We start from the raw sequence: 26,777 nt of genomic DNA, 5'->3' as shown, positions 1-26,777 counted from the left end.
TCCGCGAGAGTGTAACAAGGTATGACTGGATAATATTTAGTTTACCGAGTTTCAAACCGCCACTGGCATGGCTTTTACACCGAGATGGTTCTTGTTATTACATTTGAGTTTCTGCGCGGCATGGATGGACGAGAGGTATGTTCTGTGATAAGAAAATTTGTTATCCTCCTTTTATAAATTTCTCATTTGCATTTGTATAACGTTCATCACATGTTGAGTCAAGTAAAAAAAAATTATCGTGAATTTACATATAATCGATATGATTGATAAAAATAGCGACTTGATTATATGTATCAACGGAACGATACACAAAAAGTTTGATAAGATTTATATAAGATATGTATAATCGGATAAAAGTATTTTATGTTTGATTTTATTGCTCTTAAACTTCGTTTCTTTACGATTTTATATAAATATATACGAACTTTCTTCACAGACCTGTTCTAGAGTCCCAAGATGGACATTTAGTAATCTCCAGCGCGAAGGACAGAAACATCACCCTGAAGATAATAGGAGGCGGTTACGTGAATGTCAATGAGATCAATTTACTTCATGTAGCATCGGCGGTAATGAGCATACGTCTAAATGTACAGCGTAATCGAGATACAATCAATTAACGCATAGATCTCCACCCCATTTTAGGCGCAAAATGCGACGCGGGTCATTGACAGGTGGCGGATGGGATACTTAGCCGAGATGGAGAGCTCTCTTCACCAGTTAACGACTATAGTGACAGGCTCCACAGGTTTACAGAGAAGAGTCGCTCTGCTCGAGAGGAGCATCGACGTAAACGACACGATTCGCGCAGGAAACAGATCACAAATATATCCGGTAAGAACATACAATGCGCGATATTGAATCAACAGCTTGCAGTGGCATATTTTGCTTTACAATATATTTTCATACCAAAGTGCGCTAACGAAAACATAAATATTATTTTACGTATGGAAATATTAAAAAAGAGAAATCATTACTTATCTTACTAACTTAATTTTTTGCGTTTTGGTAAAAATTATAGTTAGATATTGAAATTTAAAAAAAAATAAATTACATATGATATTTACTGTGTCAGATTATTTTTACAAAGTGATATTTTTTTAGAGTTTTTATCCATTGCCGCCTAGAATGAGAAACAGCATTCGTCGTATCAACATTCGAGTACGTATACATTGCAAATTTATCGTAAATTATATACTAACGATGACTTATATATAATTAAATTAAAAATGTGCAAATATATCTAATTTTCAGTTTAAAGCATTAGAAGATTCACTGAGAGCTATGCAAACTCTGCTTCGAGAAAATGAATGCCAAAGTAACCCGTGTCAAAACGGCGGTACATGCGAGGATCTCTATGATGCCTATCAATGTCATTGCCCATCAAATTGGGAGGTATGTAAGCTCGCTGTGTGACAAGAGCGTGTTAAAATTTTATGAGGATAATTCACGATAATTTTAGGGCCCGAATTGTATGACGGACGTCAACGAATGCGCAAGATTCGTTGGTACGGAACTTGGATGTCAAAATGGGGCAACGTGTCGTAATTTACCTGGATCTTATCGGTGTGCAATATTAATAATTACATTTTCCATTACAGTAATTAATATCAAACGGAAATCGCACCTTGAACATCTTGATCTGATTATAGATTTTTTAACAAATTTATAATAAGCGTTTCTCGCATAAAAAAATTCTATCAAAAATAATATACTTTGTAAATAATTTAAATAACTTTAAATCTTCTATTTTCTTTAATTCTATTACTTTAAATAATTTCATTGACTCTGACATCAATGTGGTGCGGTTCTTAAATATACTGAAATGTGCCTGTATATAATACCAGTTTGATACTAGGTGCGACTGCTTGCCGGGATGGTTCGGCCTTCATTGCACGCAGAAAACGTCGATTTGCAATACGGAGAATTCCGAGGCGCTTTGCGGCGAGCATGGTGTGTGTGTCGCCAAAAGTAGTTCTTCGTTGGGCTATAAATGCATTTGCGATCAAGTACGCTTTTCTATTTTTCATCTTAAACGTTGGTTTCAATCAACCTATATCTCGCGCAGAACTCGCGCATAAACCGGTATCCGCGTAGCCGACATGCGCTGAGCCTTTTATTTATCGTTCTTAGGGATGGGAGAGCGATGGTACGAGCCCAGCTTGCACCAAGGATGTAGATGAATGCGCGGCGTACCATCCACCCTGTTCCGTAAATCCACCGGTATCGTGTCACAATACACGCGGTTCATTCGCCTGCGGCCCCTGCCCGCACGGTTACAGCGGAAATGGCTATTATTGCACCGACATTGATGAGTGTCTGATTAACAACGGCGGTTGCAGTACCTCGCCTCACGTGCAATGCATGAACACGATGGTAAATGCTGCGTAGACATTCTATATTACATCATGCATAATATAAAATTATCATTGTTCTGCGCTCTATTGTAGCAATCTATATTTTATTACGACATTTTTAATTGCAGGGTTCTAGGGTGTGCGGGGCCTGTCCTCCAGGATATCGCGGTGACGGTGTCAGTTGCATTTTTGTCGGCGGTTGCGCCATCAACAACGGCGGATGCCATCCGTTCGCTACATGTAGGGAAGTTCGCTACATGTAGGGAAAATCCATCGCTTTCAAGTTCTTACGTGCTATGCCGTTGTCCGCCGGGTTACATAGGTAACGGAATGGGACCGAACGGCTGTCAATTAACTGATGTGTCAGTTAATACAGCGTGCTCTAACAACCCCTGTGTGTATGGCACATGTGCGCCAAACGGTGCAAATGGCTTCACTTGCACATGCAATCCGGGATATTCAGGTACGTATTAGGGAAGAGAGATGGAAAGGGAGAAATAGGTTTATAAACTTGCTCGTAAACTATAACACTCTGTTTCCTACATCTCTTCAAATAAGTAAGATACGAGATTAATTCATGTTTGACGAATACACACTGCAAATATTGTAAATATTAAATGTAAAATATACGAAGTCGGAAATGACATTTTAAAAATTATGTCGCGGAAAATAATTACATCATCTCGCTAGAAGTGTTTTATTTTATTTAAGTAAAATGTAAAATATTGAACGTTTATGCATAATATATCATATTCTCTTTATCTTTTGTAAATATTTAGGAACTATATGTAACATACCGGTCGATCCATGCTCGCCGAATCCGTGTCGAAACAACGGTATTTGCACTGTTTTAAATGGACAAGCAACGTGTCAGTGTACATCTAGCTTTACGGGAAACAGATGCGAGACACCGCGACAAACATGCGGCGGTGTGTCACGAAATCCTATAGGAACACTTCAATTTCCCATGGATGGTAGCACTTACCAGCACGGATTGAGCTGTGCATGGGTGTTAATTACGGATTCTTCTAAAGTTCTGAACATCACCTTCACTGCTTTCAATCTCGAACAGTCCACGGATTGCAAGTTTGACTTCTTACAGGTGTGATATGTGCTAACATCGCATTCGACAGTTCTAAAAGTTTTGTCAACTTCTTGTTTCTATTTTTGTAGTAAAGTTATAAGTTTTGTAAAATCTAGAAACTATATATGTTAAACAGTATATATATTTGTGTTCTTGGACAAAACTAGTAGAACAATTGTTTCAATTGTTGATTTGATTCTCGTTCTATAAAATTTTTACTATGTGTAAATTCTCTTAATATACTGTTTAATCCCACTTTTAAACTGTACTGCTATAAAGAATTACAATATAAAAAAAAACTATAAGATAAAAAGAATTTGAAAAGAAATATGAAATATAAAGAAGAAAAAGATAAAGTAATGCATATTTTCTTCAAAACGTACGTGCACATTTTTAGATTCACGACGGAAGGAATGCTGGTAGCCAAATGATTAATAGATTTTGCGGTCACACATTGCCTAATGGAAACGGAAATATCGTCTCGTCCCATAATACCCTCTACTTATGGTTCCACTCGGACAGCAGTATATCTCACGATGGATTTACTTTGCATTGGAATAGCATCGATCCTGTTTGCGGAGGCAATTTAGAGGGTGATTATGGTACTATTGCATCTCCAGGCTCGCCAGGAAGATATCCTCCAAATAGGGACTGCTTCTGGAGAGTTTCCGTTGAACCATCGAAAAGAATTCAATTCCATTTTGGTCAGCTGATGCTCGAGGAACATTGCGATGCCGATTACGTAGAGGTAAATTCTTAGTGCTACTCTATAAATCGACCAGTATATATTACATAAGTAGTTTGCTAGATTATATATTTTTTTTTGCACACATGACTTAAAATATTCTTAAGTCAATTTTGATTTTATTTTTGGTACTACATAGATTTTAGGTTTAGACGAAGAACGTTTAGGGCTTTTCTGCAATCACACTCGTCCACCGCCTCTAATCACACCCACTTTTGAAGCGACTCTTCATTTTCATTCTGATGCTGTTGGTCAAGACACTGGCTTTCAAATCCATTATTCGGCGATTGAAGGTATTCATTGAAGCAATTATTTGTTAATTAATAATGTTTTAGAATAATTGATAATGATTTGATAATTTGAAAAATCCTTAATTTACAAAAATAATTTGTAATATCAGGTGTCCCTGGTTGCGGTGGAATTTATACAAGTGCAAATGGAATGATAAACTCGCCCGGCCAATCGTCGTCGTCTTATCAACCAAATATGGAATGTGAGTGGAAGATACAAATGCCAGCAGGCGAACGAATCAGAGCATCATGGTTGCGATTTAATCTTGAAGAATCTTCCAGTTGTCAATTTGACTTTGTCGAGGTGATCTTTCGGCTTTTATTTTTTTATTATACACGAGAAGGCACGTAACTAATCTCATTTATACTCTTCCAGATTTACGACGGACCTAACAGATTTTCTCAGTTACTTGGTAGATACTGTGGATCGGATATGCCGCCAGCGATCAAGTCGAGCTCAAACACTTTGGTCGTGATCTTTAAATCCGATTGGTCTTACGAATTGGAAGGTTTCACATTGTCCTACGATATTTTATGCGGCGGCGAATTCCACGAGGAAACCGGAATTCTCAAATCACCCTTCTATCCAGATACTTATCATAGCTCGAGAACGTGTATTTACGAGATTATACAACCGTCGAATAAAGGAATTGTATTAACCATAGAAGACATGGACATCGAAGGTAGAGAACCACCGAATTGTAATTACGATTACATCGAGATTTATGACGGTGATGATGAAAATGCAAACAAGCTCGCTACGTTATGCGGCGAACAAATTCCAGATATCCCTTACTATTCCACACATAATTCTATGTACATAAAATTCACAACCGACGTTAGTATCGAGGGTCGAGGCTTTAAAGCTAATTACACAACCATCGATCGCAGTAAGTAGACTATAATTTGAAATAATAACTTTGGATATTATACATTTATTATTTGTATATTGTGGTTTTAATAATTGAATCTTCTTGCGTAAAAATTGGCCTTCGAAAATAGCTGATATTATTATTCTTATTAAGGATGCGGCGGATTGCTGAAAGAATCAACCGGAGTGATTCAATCTCCCGTTGAAAATGGAGTTTATGTCGATAACGAAGAATGTATTTGGACCATTCAAGCACCACCAGGATACATAATACATCTCACTTGGTTGTCATTTAATTTGGAACATCATTTTAATTGTGTCCATGATTATGTCAACATTTATGAAAATTACACCACGCCTAATGAAAATATAATAGCCACGTATGTCAGAATAGTGCCTATAATTCTTTTATTTTTTTAACTGTTATAAATAAAAAAATAATATTACTGCTGTCATCTAAAAAAGTTAGCAATATTATTATTACTATCATATGTCGTATTACCTACGCTTATTTTATTTCAAACTTTGCTTTGCAAAAAATGCTTCTTCTTTTACATATAATATATGTGATAATTATATATTTTAGATATTGTGGTAATACTAAACCACCCGACTTAATGACACAGGAACGTACACTTACTATACTCTTTCACACTGACTCGAGCGTTTCGGGGGACGGATTTACCGCCACATACATTTTCGTAGATGTTACAAAGGTCTGCGGCGGTCACTATTTGAAACCAAATGGCGTTATTAGATCGCCAAATTATCCTGAACATTATCCGTACCAGAAAGATTGCGTTTGGATTATTCAAGCGCAAAACAGACACAGAATCATGCTTACGATTAATCACTTTGAATTGGAGGAACATACGAATTGCGCATTCGATTATTTAGAAATTAGGTAATTAATTTAAAATTATATAATCTCGTTGCTTTTTTATACATACAAAAAGTCACTTTATATTTTTTTTTCAGGAGTGGTGGATATGATTCCGCACCACTAATCGGCAAATTCTGTGGCACAGAAATACCCACTGAAATACCAAGTCAAACCAATCAAATGTACATTAGATTCGTCTCGGATTTCTCGAGATCATCCCAAGGTTTCGAGATACAATGGGATAGCACCACAGAAGGTAGCAGCTAGTAATAAACATTTAAATATTTCTTTTAAAAATTTTCAAGTAATTTAATCATATAAAAATTCAAATTGTTTTAAATATTATTTAAAACTAACAATTCTTTAACAATCTTGAAAATTTTGAATGATCTAAAACTCTCTTGTGTGTAAATCGATTTAAAAAATCTTTCTTTAAAAATGTTTAAATATCTAAAACATTCAAGAGATTCTGGGGAACAATATAGTTATTTAGGTATATGTATAAAATTGGAAATGGATTGAAATTATAATATCCGCTCTCTCTCTCTCTCTCTCTCTCTCTCTCTCTCACACACACTCTCGATATCCATACCCATTAAAAATTTTCAGGATTATAAAAATTTCTTGATTTAAAATAATAATCCGAATGATTCAAGATTTCTGTTATAGATTCGAAGTGATTCAAATATATTTTTAAGTTATAATAAGAGCATATAAAAAACTCTGATGAAGTTCTATATTGTCTTAATTTTTAAATTTATATGCTTTACTTTAGGATGCGGTGGTATGATGACAACGGTCACTGGCGACATTATATCTCCAAATTATCCCGAGCCTTATTCATTGAATGCAGATTGTTACTGGAAGATAGCCGTATCGACGGGTAGTTTGGTGCAAGTCGTAATAGTCGACCTCGATCTCGAGGAACACGAAAAGTGTCGACATGACTTTATCGAAATATTTGATGGTATTACTCATCGTACAAATGGAAGACGTTACTGCGGTACCACGTATCCGAAGATTATTCAATCTAAATCCAATCAAATGACCATTCGATTTCGCAGCGACTTTTCTATTCCCTCCCGCGGTTTCCATCTGAAATACGAAACGCGTAAGTATGCATGTTATTACACATGTTGATGCTACGTAATTATAATTCAGCAATATGTAAAAAAATATCTCTTGCGCTTCGCTAAAGAAATTTTTGATTATAAGGATATTCTATATTGTCAATTTTAGAGTATAACATTTTAATTGATATAAAAACTTGAATCAATTTTTTTATTAATTTTTATTTTAACTATAATTATGTTACTTATAATAAAACATTATTTTTACGATATAGAATGTCACAATAAACTACACGGCTACTACGGTGTGATAGAATCACCGAATTTTCCCAACGAATATGAGCACTCAACAAACTGCAGTTGGACAATTGAGGCTCCAATTGGCAACACGATTAATCTAACTTTTTCGCACTTTGATCTCGAAAGAGGCATACTGGACGCTTGCACATATGATTATCTGCTAATTATGGAAGGCGATAAAGACAATCCCAACACCGAGTTAGGTCGATTCTGTGGAGCGGAGCTTCCAGCAAAAATTAATTCGACACAGCATCAAGTATTTATAACATTTATGACGGACTCCTTTATTGCTTTTGATGGCTTTCGACTCGAATGGACGGTGCACGGGTGCGGTGGATATTTAAATAAACCGTACGATGCATTTACATCACCCGGGTACCCGTCTGCTTATCCGGCGAATATCGTTTGCGAATGGCAGATTGAAGTGGATTATATGCACAGCATTGAACTCACTTTTCACGAAGTGAGTTTATCTAAAGATATATCAATTTTGCAAATTTATACTAAAATGGTCTTAACAAGTTGAACTGTAAATGCTTTGAAAATTAAAACTTTTCTTTTACAGGTGAACACTGAAAAACAGAAAGGCTGTTACTTCGATAAAATCCAAATTTACGGTGGTAACGACGCGGAGGCGCCGAAATTGGCCGAGCTTTGTTATTCAGAAAAACCAGTGATCTACACTAGTCCTGGAAATAGAATGTTCGTAAAATTTCAGTCGGATGTTTCTTACGCTGGTCGAGGATTCAACGCAAGCTATAGAAGCGTTCCTATCGAGTGTGGCGGTAAATTTACAACAGACTCGGGTATTATTCATTCGGCTAATTATCCGCAAAATTATCCGCTTGATCAGAATTGCGAGTGGCTGCTGGAAGTCGACACCAATCACGTTGTAAATCTCACATTCCTAGACTTTGATATGGAGTACAGTAGAAATTGCACTGATGATTACGTTAAGGTATGTGTTATAATGTTTAAAATAAATTATAAAAATGCATTGTAAAGTTCCGAGTGTGTTCTCATTTAGATCTAATAATAAACAAAAATTAGGAAGGGCAAAAGAAGCAGTTAATGTTAGTAACATATAATTAGATCTAAAAAACAAAAACCACGCGATATATTTAATAAATTAAAAAACTAAAGCACTACATATAAATTAACAAAATCTGAATTATAGAAATCATAAATAGAATTAAAATTATAAAATATAAAGCGCAAACGTTTCAATTTTCGATTGTACTCTCTTTAGTGTCAGAAAAATTTGAAAAATTATAAGTTATATAATAGCCAGCGATCAAAGAGCTATTATATTCAAATAATAAATATTAACGCTCTTGTATTTTGTATTTTCCTAGATTTTCGACGGACCAACAACGGATGATCTCTTATTGGGAACGCATTGTAACAATCGACTGCCACCGCCCTACATTTCGACTAGTAACCAGATGTTAGTAGCCATGCGAACCGATAATATGATTACAGCCAAAGGTTTCAAAGCTCAGTATGTTAGAGCTTGCGGTGCTCGCATAATCGTGAAAGATCACGGTTTTCTTACACCCTCGAGTGGATATACCAATATACAAGACGACACTAATTGTACGTGGACATTGATAGCTGAAAATCCAGGTGAATATAATTCAACTTTTATCTTACATATTTGTATGGGTACATGTATTTCTTCTTAAATTTCAACCAATTATTTTCCGAATATCATTTTTCGTTGTAGCCGATCACGTGACTGTTACCTTCACACATATGGAGATCGATCCGATTGGACGTACCGAATGGGAACCCTCTCTAAGTCCCTGTTTTTGGGACTATATCCAGATATTCGAGGGTGACAGCATAGACGGGCCGCTTTTAGGAAAATGGTGCAACAATGTCACGCCGCCGCCAATTACGAGTACCGGAAGCTCGCTCACGTTGCACTTATTTGTACGTTACGAGTTCTTCGGCCACTTTGTCGCCAGCTATTCCGTCCTGAATACAGGTGTGTCAATAATATAGTATATAACGATATGATGTATAAAAGATTTACAAACAAGGTTGGATGACGCTTTTATAATCTCGTTTATATCTTTCAGCATGTGGTGGAAACTACACTTCTGAACAAGGCATGATTACTTCGCCGGGTTATCCGAACAGCTATCCATTGAACGCAGAATGCATTTGGATGCTGAATATATCCCCCGGTAATAAGATCACTCTCTCATTCTCCGAGTTTGATATCGAATCGAGCGAAAATTGCGATTTGGATTACCTCGAGATACGGGAGGACAACGGAATTGGAAAGCTTATTAGCATTTCCTGCGGCAAAGATGTCGCGGCAATTACATCCTCCAACAGATTATGGATTAAGTTTAAGAGCGACGATTCAGGCACCGCCAAAGGTTTCGTAGGCGAGTATAATATTATCGGAGGGAACGAACTCGAGGGACCTACGGGACGCATTACCTCGCCATTGTATCCGATGCCTTATAGGCGTACAGCTACGTTTTCATGGCGTATCACCGTCGAAATGAATTCGATCATACGCATTGAATTCACAGATTTGCAAATAGAAAAAAGTGAATTATGCGTCTCTAACGTTAAAGTAAGTATCATCATCGAGCGCGATAAAGCTTAAAATAGAAAGCATGTATTGTGAAAGATAAATGCGAATATATTTGATATATATAAATAAATATTTTATACAATAAAATATTAATTTAATATGTATCAGTAAATATATATTTATATATTAATGTTCTCTTCTAATTTTTCGGTCTTTTACGATTAATGAAATTGGAAGGTTTATGTGTAATTTAAATTATATATTAAACAGTTTTATCGATTTTTGGTTAGATATATGATGGGTATGATAGTGAAGCAATAAGTTTATTAGAAGTATGCGGCTATACTTTACCAGATCCAGTACAGTCATCCAGTAATGTAGTTTACATCAAGATGACAACTGAGTTTCTTAGACAGGGAAATTGGTTCGATCTCACATGGCTTCAAATACCAAGAGATATTTCTCAAGATAATAAAGAGATTAAATGTAAGTTTGCTGTATATATATATAATTGTTTTTATCATAAATATATATATAACGTAAACATATATATTAATAGCAAATTCAATTAATTTTATTTTTCAACAGTGTCAGAATGTAACAAAGAAATAGCTCTAATGGGTGAGCGCAACAACACATATACCTTCAGCTCTCCTGGCTGGCCAACAGGTTATGCTGCCGATCTGCATTGCAACTGGGTTTTCACATCGCCACCCGGGACACATTTGAAGTTGAGGATAATGTCCATGAATTTAGAAGAAAGTAGCGATTGTATAGCGGATTCGGTTTCCGTTTATTCTGGATACGCATTGACATCGACGAGTAATGCTAATCTGCTAAGTAGATTATGCTTAGCAAACTCCACCTGGGTTCATATCAAAGGGACCAATATAATGACAGTGAAATTTGATTCAGATGCGTTTATTAATAAGACCGGCTTCAACGCATATGTGTATCGAGGTCTTGAATACCTTATTTTTATCTTTTAACAAGATTAGCTTTTCATTGCAATAAAATATTTATATAAAAAATGTTCTGACATTAATGTTTAGATTGCGGAGGTAACTTGACCGGTCCCAATGGCGTGATTGAGTATGACAATTCCACTTTCACGAGAGCAATTCGCACATGGCGTTTCAATTGCGAATGGCTCGTGACGGTGAAACCCGGTAGAACAATTAAAGTTCAAATTACCGATATATCGATACAAGAAACACCTGATCATTCGTGCGGTGATAATTATTTACTGGTTAGTAAACACATTATATTTTTTATCCATCTTTAGTGTGAATAAAATCACAAACAAAATATTAACGTTTTATGTATAATATTTTGCAAAATTAATTAATTAATATGTATTTGCAAACAAAAATCAATTTATATGAAAGCAAATTTAATGTTTAAAAATAATCTATATATTCTTTAGCTGAAAAATGGAGATGGAATGATTTCGCCTCTGTTAGGCAATGGAAAATATTGTGGCAATATAGCACCACCGGAATTAGAAACCACTGGAAATCGTTTTTATGTTAAATTTACTGGCACAGGTTATCTATATCGTTTTAAACTCACTTACAGGTAATTTTTACATGTTTCTCTATATTGATAGTACACATACGCACGCATAATACAATTATACGTGTATATTTATATGTATATTTCTCTATAAAATATTTATAATATATAAAACGTTTATTTTAGTTCTACATTAATATCATTTTGTCTTTCTATATTTTAGAGAAGTAAGTATGAACTGTGGCGGTGAATTTGTTTTCACAAATAAACAGAAAGAATGGGAAATATCATCCCCCAACTATCCCAACATTCCTCCAACTTTCGCGGAATGTACTTGGACAGCTATTGCTCCAGCTGGTGAAAGGCTTTCTATCCATTTCTTGGAGAGATTTGATTTAAGTTATTCCGAAAAGTGAGATATAAGATTATATTGGAGAAAAATAAAACGAATTTCTTAATTAAAGATCTTCACTGTAAAGATGATGTTTCTATCATATTAATATTTTTTTAGCTGTGAGAGAGAATATGTTGAAGTAAGGGATGGCGGAACTGGTGGTTCAAGGTTCATGGGAAGATATTGCAAGGACGTACCACCCAGTAGTATGAGTACCACCGGCAACATGATATATATTCACTTTTATACGGATTTGCCAGAACCTAAAAATGGCTTTAAAGCTAAAATTACATCAGGAGGTAAATGCGCTTTACCGCTTTTAAAGCAATGTACTTAATAAATTTTTTAAATAATGTCAAAACACAATAGCTTTGAAAGAATCTTCTATGGAATTAAGTATGCATTTACGCTAAATCTGATAATATATGTACGTAATTTTTTTACTATTTTTAGAGGTCTGTGGTGGAATTTTCCGCGGTACCAGTGGCGTTATCACGTCTCCGAATTATCCGCATTCCTATCCTGTAAATCAGACTTGCAACTGGTTGATAATAGGGCCGATAGATCATACCATGAAATTAGAATTCCGCGACATATATCTTCCTGGTTTACGCCACTGCCTTTGGACCGATCACGTGACAATTAAAGAAAAACTTGCAGAAAATAATACGAGTAAGTGATGACGCAAATGATTACATAATATGTAGACTAGATTTACTTTTATCAATTATCGTGACGGTGATTGGTTTAAGACAATATTTTTTTACAGTCTCAGAAATTGGAACTTATTGTGGTCTTCAAAAACCGGATGTGATTGAGACATCGACAAACGAAGCATACGTGTACTTCCAGAGCGATAATAGGGAGTACATCAGTTACAGAGGGTTCAGTCTAAACTTTACCGCTAGTCAAGAAAGTTAGTAACCGTAAAACAAACTTTATTAAGAAATTACATTTTCTCAATTGCACAATTATAAACTTTATTCGATATGTTATCCGCACAATCTCGAATTTTATGTTGTATCATATTGTCGTATTATATTTGCTTGTAGCATGCGGTGGTTTATTAACCGCAATGAGTGGAATAATTAAGTCAATCGGATATCCTAATCCACGCACACGAGCCAGGTAAATTATTTAAAAATAACGGACTTAAATTCGTTAAACTATCAGAATATTTTACACGTCAAACATCTGTTCAATAAAAAATTAAGAATACATTTGTTGTACAAAAAATTATAAAATCATATTGATGAATAACTTTATAAATACTTATTAAAATAAATAAAAAAAATAAATGATTAGTTGAAAATTAAAATATTATTGAACACAAGTTTTGCTTACACAAAACATTGATGACATATTGCAGACATTGTAATTGGCGAATTAAATTACCGGTGGGTTATCAAGTGGTGGTAAATGTTTTGGATATAGACGTCGTTGACGAACCTGGACCTGCACAAGTGGGTTATGCACTTTCGGTAAATGATGGCAATACGTAACATATGGCAATAAAATATAAGGAATATTATTTCAAGGGAAAGAATATATATTATAATTTTTTTCTCTTTGCAGTTCTATAATGATTTCACCTTTAAATCAAAGATCAAAATGTTAGGACAAAGCGCTAATACAGAAGAGATTATGAGCTCCAGTAATACTATGATTATCAACTATTGGTCCTCCGCCGGGCACCGAGGTTTTAAACTTCGGTATACATCTCAAGCTCCAGCTCGTAAGTTTCAAAAGCCATTATTGACTATAATTTATACATCATGCATTATAATAACGCAATGTAAAAAGAAATATATTTTTCAATTATATTTGATTTTCGTATAACTACTATAAAAAATATAAGGAAAAACATATACAATCTATTAATTTCTTTTTGATAACGCATTATCCGTAGCTTGTGGTGGAAATCTGAGACAACTTGAAGGGAATATAACGGGTCCTACAAATCTGCCGTTTAATCAAACTTCGTATGTCTGCTACTGGACATTGGAACCACCCGAAAATATGATCGGTCCTATCTATGACAATCGCATGACACTGACAATAAAAGTCACCGGCTATTTAGGCAGATCTGACAATCATGCAAATATTATTAGAAGAAATTGCATTTATAATCAATTCATCGAACTTCAGGGTAAAACAAGAGATACTATTCAATTTCTCAATCTCACTCAGTTTTTTTTCTCTCTCTTTCTCTATATTTTTTGATAGCAATTATCAAAAAAAGTACATAAAAGTCAACCAATTATAAATGTGCATTATAAATGTACAAAATGTAATCACTAAATATTACAGATGTTGGAATGTTATGTGGGAATCTAACGGAACCAAAATATTTAAGAAGCCCGAAAATGGCCAATATGTTAACGGTAATATGTCATTAATATTTATTTTATTATTTATAAATAGAAGTCTTAAAAGTTTTAAACGTAAACTGAGGTTATTCACGTTTAATATTAAATGCAGAAAAAAGAATTTTTATATCTATTAACTTTTAGATAATGAATGGCACTTATGGACAACATGCAAATTTTAATCTGCAATATCAATGGCAAGTGTGTGGTGGTATTTTGGGTGGTCCAACTCACACCATCAGACCGCCAAAGGATATTTCTTATCCGATAAACTGTGTTTGGCATATAAATTATCCCGATGGTGAAACAATCCAACTCACTTTTACTAAACTTGAACTTGAAAATAATTGTGACAAGAACTACCTCATTATCAAGTAGGCTGTTTTATCAAATTCTTTATTTTCGATTAATCCTCGATTTAATCTACATTCGTTTATAATTAGAAATGGCGGAGCAACGTCACCGCAAGTCGCAAAGCACTGCTTGCACGCTACGAGCCAACTTCAGAAATATAATATAAGTAGCATATCGAATCAGTTGTGGATAGAATATTACGCGTCGGAGAATCAAAGCGATTTCGAGATTAATGTGGAACCTGTCAACATAGGCTGTGGTGGATCATTACGCGGTCGCAGTCGCGAAATTACATCGCCCGAGTAATTACTTACTGATAACAAAATATAGCTTTGAAAAAAAGATAGCTTAATAATAATTTTAAAATATTGTAGATTTCCCAAACAATATCCAAACAACGGCGAGTGTACGTGGGAAATAATTGGTGACAATGGATATTCCATAGGCTTAACTTTTGTCGATCGTTTCAGTCTGGAGACTAGTTCTAATTGCGAGAAAGATTATGTGCAGGTCTAACTATCATTTTAAACTATCTATTATATCTTCATTATTAAATTATTTTACACAATTATGACATTTTTATCATATTACATTTATCATATTTTTATATTACATATGTATGATAAATGTTAAATATTTATTATCATTATTTTATTTATAATCTCGCTGTTAAAATAATATATTTTCGTAATAATGTATTAGAAACTTTGTGTATTAAAAATTATTGACGATAACACTATGTTATGCAGATATTTGATTGGATCATAGCAGACGGAGATAATAACAATGGTGAATGGAAAAGTCTCGGCAAGGTTTGCGGCAGAAACAGACCTACGCCCTTCAACTCGACGTCAAACCGCATGAAGGTGATCTTTCATTCAAACGAGGCAGTACAATCGGACGGTTTCCGCGCTGTCTGGAACGAGAATTGCGGCGGTATTTTCAAAGCGACCGAGAGAATTAACATCATCCAATCGCCCTCGTATCCAAACTTCTATCCACCGAACGCGTTCTGCAATTACACCATCGTCGCGCCAGACGAGGACATTATCGTTCAGTTCACTGACTTTCAACTCGAGCGCGGTGAGTAAATCCCTCCTCCTCTCAACCTGTGATGAAACTCTGTGCATTATGTGCTACTGCAAGCATAATATAGCGCTTATGTAGTAAGCCTTTTATGAAGCTATAATGTATGAGATATGAATAAAGTTCTCTAAAGTGAAAAGGAACAAGAAAATATGCAAAATTAAAGTAAAATTAATTTTGGCAGGTCACGGTGATTGTCGCTTTGACAATGTCACGGTCATAACGGAAAATGTGTATAGGATAGAATCGGAAAGTGTGGAGATTTATTGCGGCAACAAGAAACCGCCACTTATGAAATCTATGTCATCTATGCAGATTATCTTCATGACGGATAAATATGGTCAGCGAAATGGTTTCCAATTTAAATATTTCCTCAACAGTAAGTTTCTCATGAGTTTTCATATATAGATTATAAAGATAGATGATTTCGAGGATCATATTCTAAACAATAATCTATAATTGCTAGAGAATACAATTAACGCGGTTAACATATAACATAATTTTGTGATAAGAGAATTAATAAGATAATTACAGAAAGATTTAAAAAATAACAAAATCAATGTAATTAACAGAATGCGGTGGTATAATTAGACATCCAACCGAACTCAAGCCTTTGATGCACGGAGAAGAATATTTCGGACGTATGAATTGCACTTGGATCATTAAAGCGCCGCAAGAAAAGAGCGTACTTATACGATTCGAAAAGTTCATCCTCGAATTCAGCACAAAGTAAGCTCTTAACGGATCCATATTTATTTATATGTATTATACAACCTTATCAATTATTATCGTGAATTTTTGCAGCTGCTACTACGACAATGTCGCCGTTTACGAAGGTGATTTGGTTAAATTTGATAAACGGATAGCTCTGATTTGCGGAAACTTGACCGAACATTTACCAACATTTAAATCCGAATCCAATTCTATGGTCGTCAATTTTAACTCTGACAACACGAGGCATTTCGCGGGTTTCACGGCCAAAGTACTGTTTATCTTACTTAATGTCACTTAATTATATTATTAAAAAAGATCTATCAAAATTGATAATGACAAGTATCGCTATAATATACTAATGACAAGTATATTTCTTATTACGATCATTATCCGGCTCTCCCGTTATCTATTTTGCTAACATTGGATAATAATGTGTAATAACAATAGACAATTTTTTAGGTGCTGTTTACAACAAGTCCAGCCGATGGTTGCGGAGGATCTATCAATATGACTTCGATTCAATCTAAATCGTTTAAAACTCAGCAAGCGGCAACTTATCAATCATTTGAAGAGTGTCATTGGACTGTGGTTACATCGCCAGACAAAAATATTAGATTTACTATCAATAGTATGGATATAAGAAATTCAACTAACTTTAGTAACTATACTTTCATCAATCAAACTGATAAATGCAACGGTGATTATCTCGAGGTAAGTTTGCACTCGCGTGTGATAAATATTTCTGAAAGAAATAAACTATCTATAAAAACTAACTTTAGTAACTATACTTTCATCAATCAAACTGATAAATGCAACGGTGATTATCTCGAGGTAAGTTTGCACTCGCGTGTGATAAATATTTCTGAAAGAAATAAACCGATAACATTGCATTGTAGCAGTGTATATTAATGCAATATCGCATGATAGATAATAAAATAGTACAAAACAATTGAAATAAACAGTTTCTTGCTATTTTCTAACACATAATATCGATTAGAAAATTAAAATTAGCAATGGAAAAAAGAAGACAAATCGCAAAGGAAAAATACATTAATCTGACAAAATTTTGATATGTTTGTCTTAATTTATTATACTACAGGAAATATCGTGCATTTTATTATTTTCAGTTTCGAGATGGAGCTGGATCGTACGCCAGAATTTTAGGTCAATTTTGTGGAAATGTACCACCACTTCCTATAATATCTACTTCAAATACGCTGTGGATTAGATTTTATAGTGACGGCACTACTGAAGGTGCAGGTGCAACGGCCGTCTTAGATATAGTTGATTGTAAGAAATTTCGTATTTACTATTTCGACAATTCACTATTACACATATTATTGTATACAATAAAATAGATTTGAATGTGTAATTTTTTTTATGGTAGATGGTTTAATACTTCGATATCTTTATCATTTTATTCTATCAGAGTTTTTGTTATTTCTGTTGACTTGAAAACATATTGCAATTAACTAAGAATTCCTGTATTCATTGTATTCTCGATTACAAATTTGTTTTTTCTTTGATTAGCGTTATTTTGATGATACTTTTCTTATATTACAGCATTGTGTGGCCTAAATACTAGAGTAGTAAACGAAACAGCGCAAATACTCACTTCTCCGAATTATCCAGATATGCATACAACTGGAATACAATGTCACTGGATTTTACGGCATCCTGATAAGTACAGTGATAGACTGCGAATTCGATTTATAGATTTCGATATGGCAGAGTCTAACAAGTGCGAGAACGAGTATCTAGAAATTAGTGAGGATGGGGTAAGTACTTAATAAAGAATAAGCGCTCTTAATCTTTATGATTTGCTGACACAACATGTATTTTAGAGAGAAAAATGTGATTTTTTCTCTAATATATATATATGTAAGATTATTGTTTTTTTAATTATTAGAAATACGTAAACGAAGGCTTCGGGACAAATTTCATTTATAGTGGCGTAAACCAACATCCAATAACCGTCGAGATGGTAAGTTCTTTCCCTTATCAATAAAATGTATCTTGTTTACTAGAACAGCTAATTTACATTTTATATACAATTGTTCTTTATCTTATTTTATATTTTATTTAAACTTTATACTTATACTTATTTTATGTTTTAGGGCAGCCATCTACCTTACTCCTCGTACAAATATTGTGGTAGCGAATTGCCACACGATTATTACAGGTATTTCAATTTATTCTACTCTAAATCATTATATGGTTAAAATCAGAATTATTTCAAACATATCAATTTTTCTCTCACAGTTACAGCGACAGCATGCAAGTAACTTTTAAATCGATATCGAATAACCATAAAGGTTTTAAGCTGGAATATAGCACAGCGAATTGCGATCGAAATTACACGAGTGAACAAGGACGTATCTTTCATCGCGGATTCACGAATTGCTGGATCACGATCACCGCTCCGGAAAATTACACCGTTTCTTTGTATTTCAATCAATTTAGCGTTTACGATTCAGAGCATTGCACGCGGAACGCAGTGCAGGTATATACGTCATCTTTACTTTTCTTATGCTAGAATAATTATGAGAAATCTGAGAAATATGAGAAATCAAGGATTATATATACGATGTTAATTTATTTTTAACGAAAAAATCCAAAATTTGTCCTTATGATGCATGTCTAATTTTCAAGTAAATTTTTTCATCTCATAGGTTCATGATGGTAACTCCAGCGGACCGCTTCTAACGACGTTATGTAGCACATCAACACCAAGTCCAATTTTCAGCACCGGTAATAAACTCACTCTGCATTCCTGGACTGAGAACATCTTCAACACTTATCAAAGTTATGACATCACTTACACGACTACGGATGCAGGTATGACGCACGTAGGGAGGGACAAATCTCTCTGTGTCCCACTCCTTTCCCTCTCCTCCATCGTATCCGATTAATGTGTGCTACCAGATGCGGAGAAATTACAATGCGATGATTTACGAGGTTGCAGCAATACCGAGATACGCGCTCGTGAAATGTTGCGGTTTATTTTCGCTCGAGAGAATCCGATTATACGATGTCGTTTCAAACGTCGCGTGCATTAAAACGATGTATATATGATGTTTCAAAAACGAAATTGCGCAGGTCGAGGTTGCGGCGGTCGCATATTCAATTACGGCGGCAGATTTACCTCGCCCTTGTATCCCAATATATATCGCAACAATACCGTATGCACTTGGGATGTAAGCGTGCCGCGGGGCTTCAGGATCATTCTTCAGTTTCTCATCTTCGACATCGGCACGAAGAAAAACTGCGGCAATAATAATGTCAAAATTTACGATGTTCTTCCTAGCGGAGAACTTTTACGCAGCACTTTTTGCGGTGGGGTAAGTTATTCCGTAAAATAATACATTTTCGAAAACTGCATTGACCAATTGTGCAATTGATAAAACTGATTATTTAGAGAAATGCTAGTAAAAAATTTTCTGTAAAAATTCTGTAAAAAATATTTTAAACTTTTAATTTTTCTTTATATCATATTTCTTTATATATATTTTGGAGTTTTCAAAATCTTTTCTGTAACATACACACACACACAATTAAGAATATGTATATAATATTATTTTTTGCATAGGATGATCCAGCGAGATTGGAGATTGATACTGATCGAATTCTCGTTAAATATTCTTCGACAGTGAACAATATTGGAACGGGATGGGTTATTACGTTTATGGCACAATCTACTCGTAAGTATAATATTATCATATATATAATCCATATAATATAATATAAATAATTATGAAATAATATTTTCAGTTCATCCCATTGACATAATTGACGGCTGGTAAAAGGAATATCAAGAGACTGTAAAAAGTAATGTTTATAAATTAAAAATGTAATGGCAGAGAGATGTTTCTTTTCAAATTTATGATGTATAATTAACTGTAAATAAACAAAATAAATAATATCGCTTGATATTTCGCGCGATATCATTTGAAACGATCAAATTAATAATACGATAAAAATAACATAAATAACATAATATAAAATTATAAACAGTTTATGACTGTTCTCCATTATTCGATATTTTAATATTTTTAAATGTTATATCAAAATATTACAATATTATTGTTCCAATCCTGTACACTTTTTGTCGTTCTGAACTGGACAATTTTCTTCGTTTTCTGTCTCGCTTTGTTTTATCGTTTCCTTTTCTTTTACATTTTCGATTTTATTTACAGTTTCATCTTCGATGGAATTTGAGGCTTGTTCCTCTTCGGTTTCCTCTTTCTCTTGCTCTGTCTTCCGCTTTTTCTTACTTTCCTTCGATGTTTTCTGAGCCTTCTGCTTCTCCTTCTTGTTCTTATGTATATTGCTTTCCTGCTCGAAATCTTCAGATAACAAATCAGTTTCGATTAATTCTTCCTCGGTTGTTTCGGATTCCGTCTTTCTAGGTACTTCCTGCTTCTTTTTTCTATCATACTTTGTGTTCGTACTTTGTTTATCAACAACATCCTGAGCGTTTTCAGAATATTCCGATTTAGAACGCTTTACTCTCTTGTTTTGAACCTCAACACTTTCTTTAATGTGTTTTACTTTTTCAATATTTTTCGATTTTCTCTTGTTCTTTCCTTCCTTCAAGCTTTTCTCCGATTTTTGGCGAATCTCAGAATTCTGCGAAGTTTCAGAATGCTTCTTAGATTCTTTCGATTGTTCTTTGACGTTCTTATCTTTCTTATTTTGTTTGTTTGTTTCCGTTTTTGTCTTATCTTTCGAATATTTCGGTTTATCTTCGGAATTTGTATTTACTTCTTTGCTTATCACTTTAATATTTTTCTCACGTTTGCTTCGTTTGTTCTTTGATTTCTGCTCTAATTCATCAGAATTCTTTGCTTCTGAATATTTTTCGGAAGGAGTTTCGACATTTTGTTCCAACGAGTTGCTCTTTTTCGGTTTTTCTTCTTTATTATGTTTGCCTTTTCTTTTCGATTGATGTTTATTTCTAAAAAAAAAGTCAATCATGTATAACATAGGGTCAATCAATGAATAATATTAATGAAAAATATATTATAGAAAAATATATTTGAAGATAATAATTTATATTTTTATTTATTAATTTAGATCTAAATAGAATCTTTTTTTTAATTCTAAATTTTTTTAGTCTGATGCAATACATAAAATAAAGAGGCTAAACGCAAAAATATAGATAGATATCTTTTTTTGTTTTCTATTCATCAAGTGCTCACCTTGTATTATATTCTACATTGACTTTTTGTTGCTTCTCATCATTACCTTTAGATCCCACATCTTTGCTTGATTGTTTCGCAAAAGCTTCTGACGCAAATATTGCGACTAATAAAAGCGCAGATAACAATATCCACAATCTATAAAAATCGAATTTCGTTTTTTTAAGTTTTCTCATATTGTAGAGACAAAGCCGATATTAAAATAAAAGTGCTATGTCATGATAAAAGAAATTTTGTTGGATCGATACAACAAACTATTATTACAATGCATGTTTTATGCAAAACAATAAATAAAATATGTACAAAAAAATTCTTATAGCAGAAAAATGTGTTTCTATTATTTATCATAACTTATAAATCTCATGTCAACGTAAGAAATATGTTAACCTTTATTCTTCAAAAGTCAAATTTCTCTATCTTATATATATTTCCGAATTCTTCAAATAAAATATTTCTCTTACCGCATTGTGTGTATGATAATTTGCGAATTCCACTTAAATCACACTTTAATTCTCTTTACAAAAATAATCACGGGGCCAGTCTGGCGGAACACTATCTCTGTTCAGATATTACTTGCCCCTTATATCTCCGTACGTTGTCATTAATGTCAATAATATCTTGATAAACATGTATGTTCACTACCGTCGTTAGAATGTCGATATCGCGAATGCTATCTAAGCCAGATCTGTACAGAAATTATAATTATAAGCGAATACGTGACGTGCGCAAAATGCGAGGTTCAAGTGTCAATGTAAACTTTCTGACTGACTTTACATGATCATAGACATGACCTAAAATGCCTTGGAACCCCCCCCCCCTGATAAGATAATAAACATTTCCCACTCTCTTTCGCTTTATCTCTTTTCTTATCTTGTTTCCATTATTTAAATATTTATGTTATTTAGATATTATTAAATATTTTACTCTCTCTGTCTCTCTCTTTCTCTTACGTTTCTTATATCTCTCGACTAATTCCCATTTTCTGTTATACTAAACTAATATGTTTAAATGGTCTAATATATCTTAATAAGGATATCTAATCTAATATCAATAGAGATTGGCTGACATTTTAAGTCTGTTCTTACGTTATCTTAGTTAATAAGCACTCAAATTATGATATACGTGTAAATGTGGTGTACGTGTAATAAATAATCGCAATTACGTGTTTATCCCAAGTATCTTTGAAAAAGCTTAATTTAAAAAAAACTTAACATTAAAGAAAATATTTTCTTTCTCTATGATATCTATGACTGAATTAAATAATAAATTTAAATGATATTTGCATATCATCATAAAAAAAACTTCTCTAAAGAGCGCACATAGCCAGGGATGGAAAGAAGAAGAAAGGGCTATATAATCCTGTTTTTTAATATCAGAAATAGTACAATTTAGTACTATAATAGTCCTAAAATCTATTCTTTCTCTTTCTCGTAAAGACTATTCTTTTATTAAATAAATGCGCACATCATTGCCTTATTAAAATTATACTAAATTATAAGTGTTATTTTCTTGTTTTTTTTACAATTGTGTTTACAATTTTAATAAATAAATTACACTCATATACATAAAACAAATTACAATATCAATAACATCGGAACATATTTATATATATATTAAAGTAAAATTCAAGTAACAATATATTTCAAAACGCTCTCAATCAAGCGATCTTAGTTAATAAGCACTCAAATTATGATATACGTGTAAATGTGGTGTACGTGTAATAAATAATCGCAATTACGTGTTTATCCCAAGTATCTTTGAAAAAGCTTAATTTAAAAAAAACTTAACATTAAAGAAAATATTTTCTTTCTCTATGATATCTATGACTGAATTAAATAATAAATTTAAATGATATTTGCATATCATCATAAAAAAAACTTCTCTAAAGAGCGCACATAGCCAGGGATGGAAAGAAGAAGAAAGGGCTATATAATCCTGTTTTTTAATATCAGAAATAGTACAATTTAGTACTATAATAGTCCTAAAATCTATTCTTTCTCTTTCTCGTAAAGACTATTCTTTTATTAAATAAATGCGCACATCATTGCCTTATTAAAATTATACTAAATTATAAGTGTTATTTTCTTGTTTTTTTTACAATTGTGTTTACAATTTTAATAAATAAATTACACTCATATACATAAAACAAATCACAACATCAATAACATCGGAACATATTTATTAAAGTAAAATTCAAGTAACAATATATTTCAAAACGCTCTCAATCAAGCGGTATTAATCGTTATATTCAAGTAACAAAAAGTTAATGTTAATATTTTAAATATTTTTTCGTTGAAATAAACATAAATATTGTTTGTGCGTAATATTACTTGCAATGATGCGAAATAGCATCATCCGATCCTGGCGAAGGTAAATGATTACATACGCAAATAAAGAATAAATAAAAATAATAAAAGTAACAAATTTTATACTCATTCCATACGTTGTTTTGAACGGCAGAGTGAATTTGAAAATTGCGCGATTAACTTCGTATGTGGTCACCTGCTGCGGTCAACTTTACGCGATACCTACTGTTGTACATTTTCACGTATCGTGATACATCGGCTGTTTATATTTTATATGCATATACATGCATTTTGCGAGGTACGTTCGAAATGTTTGCGCGTACGATATCGAATTTTAATCATTTTATACATCACATAGTGTTTATCGTAATTTTTATGTATATATATAATTAGCCATTAAATTTATTAATTACATCATGTCGCATGGTCTCAAAATAAAAGTGCCGATTCTATTCATCTCGTTTGGTCACTAACAAAAAGTCGCGGTTACACAATAAATTCCGAGAGGCGTCTTTACGCGTTGGTATAAATACGGTAGTAATTAACTCCATATTTTAGAATTTGTCAGTCATATAATTCGTATATAAATCGGTATATAAATTCGTCGTTCGTGCATCGGTAATTTGGCGAAGACACCTATTTCGCGAGAAATTTACTCGACCAAAATCCATTATAAATATACTAACAATCATATTTTTGGATATAATTCGCATATTTATCTATAATTTTAATTTATATACTCATTCTTTTATATTATAATACGAAATTGTAATTGCTCTAAAATAACTATGCGCAAGCATATAGTGTGACGAAGATAGAAACAGACAAGCGTATATTGTGACGAAGATGGAAACAGATGTAGCGTCATCGCGGCAGGTGGCGTCTGCATGAAGTTGGGCGCGCAATTTTCATATTCCCTCTATCGTTTGCAAGACGCGGAAGGTAACGGTAATTGTAGTTTCTCGCGGTAGTATTTTTGTCGTATTATTCTTCCTTGCAATATAAGTAACAAAGTGCGTGTTTGATTAACTTCGGGAGTGCCGTGTAAAGCGCAACGAAATCATATTTCAGTCATTTATGTGCGCGATCGTAATTAATCGCGAGTGATTATATAAACGTTGTGAAGAAGCAGCAACGGACGATTTGAAAGGCATCAGAGGTAACGGCGGAGCAACCGTGGGGGTGAGTGTAAAACTTACATATTAATCATTTATTTTCCCAAGGTTCTCATATTGCATTCTTTTTGTATTATGTATAAAATATATGTATTACGCATATTCAATATTTTTGATTATTATAAGAAATAAATATATACTTGTGTGAAATATTATTTGTAATAAAATATTTATATTATTTATATATATTTGGTTTTTTATAGATCAAGTGTCGCAATTCCGCCGCTGCGCATCGTGTGTTGGTGAGTGTTAAATTATCTTTTATTTTAATTTACAGGTAAGGCATTTGTGGAAAGATATAACGATATATAATGTAGATAAATATGTTTCATGACTTATTATTTTAAAATGGTTAGCATAATTCAAAATTTTTCTCGCAAATAGAGATATATATTGAAACATATTGCTATGAAAATTTATTTCTTAAAATTTCCAAATGTTGTCAAAGGAAGGAATAAAGCAAATTTGTTCAAAATTATTTTTATAAAACATTTCTAACTTTCTAAAAATTTATTCAAAAATTTCTCGTACAAAAGTAATGAATTTACTATATAGCATGCATCAATCATAGATTCTTTGAAATTCAAGAATATTAATATTTTGTAATATATCTCAAGTAATCTAAATATATAATAATATAATATGCAATCTTTTTTTGGCTTCAGACATTTATATCAAGTTAAACTTGTTCTTACTACATTTGACAAGTCATTGCATCATTTCTGCAATTGTAATTGTTTTAAAATAAGCTTGCTAATATTTACTTTTTAAATCGGTAATTGTTTTTTGGAATTTGTAACATTTTAAGTTCAAAAAATATATCAAACATATTATAATATGCCTATAGTTTAGTATTTTGGAAAGAAGGGAAGAATTACATACACACACATGAACATGATAAAAATGCTGCGCTTAATAAAACTATATGTACTTATATATTTTGAATTAAATTGTCTCATATGTGTCGTATATCTAACATATTTCTAGAATATAATAACATTTCGCATAATACAGTCTCTACTTTTAGCGCTCCTGGTCCTCAATTTTACAGAAATGCTAACATAAGATGTCATGAATTTTGCGCGCTAATAATAATAATAATAAGTTAATACAAAGGTGTCTAAAGAGAGAAAAATTGATTATATATATAAACGCACAATATAAATGTTTTATATAAGAAATTACATTTTTTCATGTGATTATAAATGTGTAGTAAGAAGTGAACTGTAAATCGAAACTAATGAATTAGATTGGAATTAATATTGAAGAACATAACAAAATTTTTGTTTTATCTTTATTAAAATCTATTTATTTAATAGAAAAATTATAGTTTCTTTGAGATGTTAAAACAAATTTGTTTTTGATAAATTTCATATGGAAAAAAAATTACTATTATTTTGTATTATATATTACCACAAAACATTAACAGCACAATCATTAATATATAAATCTTAAATATTTACAGAAGTATTTATGTATGATATATACTTTGATTATCAATGTATATATATA

The 26,777-nt window shown here is 32.9% G+C and overlaps 2 protein-coding genes across 2 annotated transcripts in view; one reads left to right on the top strand and one right to left on the bottom strand.

Moving 5' to 3' along the window:
* Positions 1-20,511, top strand: LOC115236451 (cubilin-like). Its single transcript, XM_029808924.1, is given in 54 exon segments — positions 1-135; positions 437-566; positions 643-831; positions 1,102-1,158; positions 1,252-1,392; positions 1,460-1,563; positions 1,856-2,006; positions 2,131-2,373; positions 2,483-2,602; positions 2,604-2,817; positions 3,134-3,456; positions 3,836-4,186; positions 4,323-4,476; positions 4,584-4,777; positions 4,850-5,363; positions 5,499-5,724; positions 5,931-6,248; positions 6,323-6,483; positions 7,003-7,338; positions 7,573-8,060; positions 8,163-8,555; positions 8,953-9,223; positions 9,324-9,587; positions 9,682-10,190; positions 10,442-10,637; positions 10,740-11,111; positions 11,204-11,400; positions 11,578-11,729; positions 11,890-12,078; positions 12,178-12,359; positions 12,514-12,732; positions 12,830-12,976; positions 13,113-13,188; positions 13,430-13,541; positions 13,636-13,795; positions 13,970-14,209; positions 14,371-14,444; positions 14,574-14,803; positions 14,873-15,085; positions 15,158-15,293; positions 15,533-15,866; positions 16,054-16,248; positions 16,442-16,598; positions 16,674-16,851; positions 17,043-17,294; positions 17,711-17,873; positions 18,147-18,361; positions 18,493-18,567; positions 18,701-18,765; positions 18,846-19,086; positions 19,256-19,421; positions 19,683-19,924; positions 20,173-20,284; positions 20,355-20,511. Coding segments are annotated over 54 exon segments (11,241 nt in total). The 5' UTR covers positions 1-67; the 3' UTR covers positions 20,387-20,511.
* LOC115236458 (sialin) overlaps positions 20,455-26,777 on the bottom strand; it is a 19,217-nt gene continuing 12,894 nt past the window's right edge. The window contains exons 13-14 of the mRNA XM_029808950.1: positions 21,785-21,890; positions 20,455-21,540 (exon numbers count right to left, since the gene is read on the bottom strand). Coding sequence (XP_029664810.1) covers positions 20,664-21,540; positions 21,785-21,890 — 983 coding nt within the window. The 3' untranslated portion in view covers positions 20,455-20,663. The remainder of the gene's footprint in view (positions 21,541-21,784; positions 21,891-26,777) is intronic.

The sequence above is a fragment of the Formica exsecta genome, unplaced genomic scaffold (assembly GCF_003651465.1).
Source record: "Formica exsecta isolate Colony F162 unplaced genomic scaffold, ASM365146v1 scaffold111, whole genome shotgun sequence".
NCBI classification, from domain to species: Eukaryota; Metazoa; Arthropoda; class Insecta; order Hymenoptera; family Formicidae; genus Formica; species Formica exsecta.
Note: the sequence above shows the minus strand (reverse complement) of the source record. Positions and strands in the feature narration are given on the sequence as shown.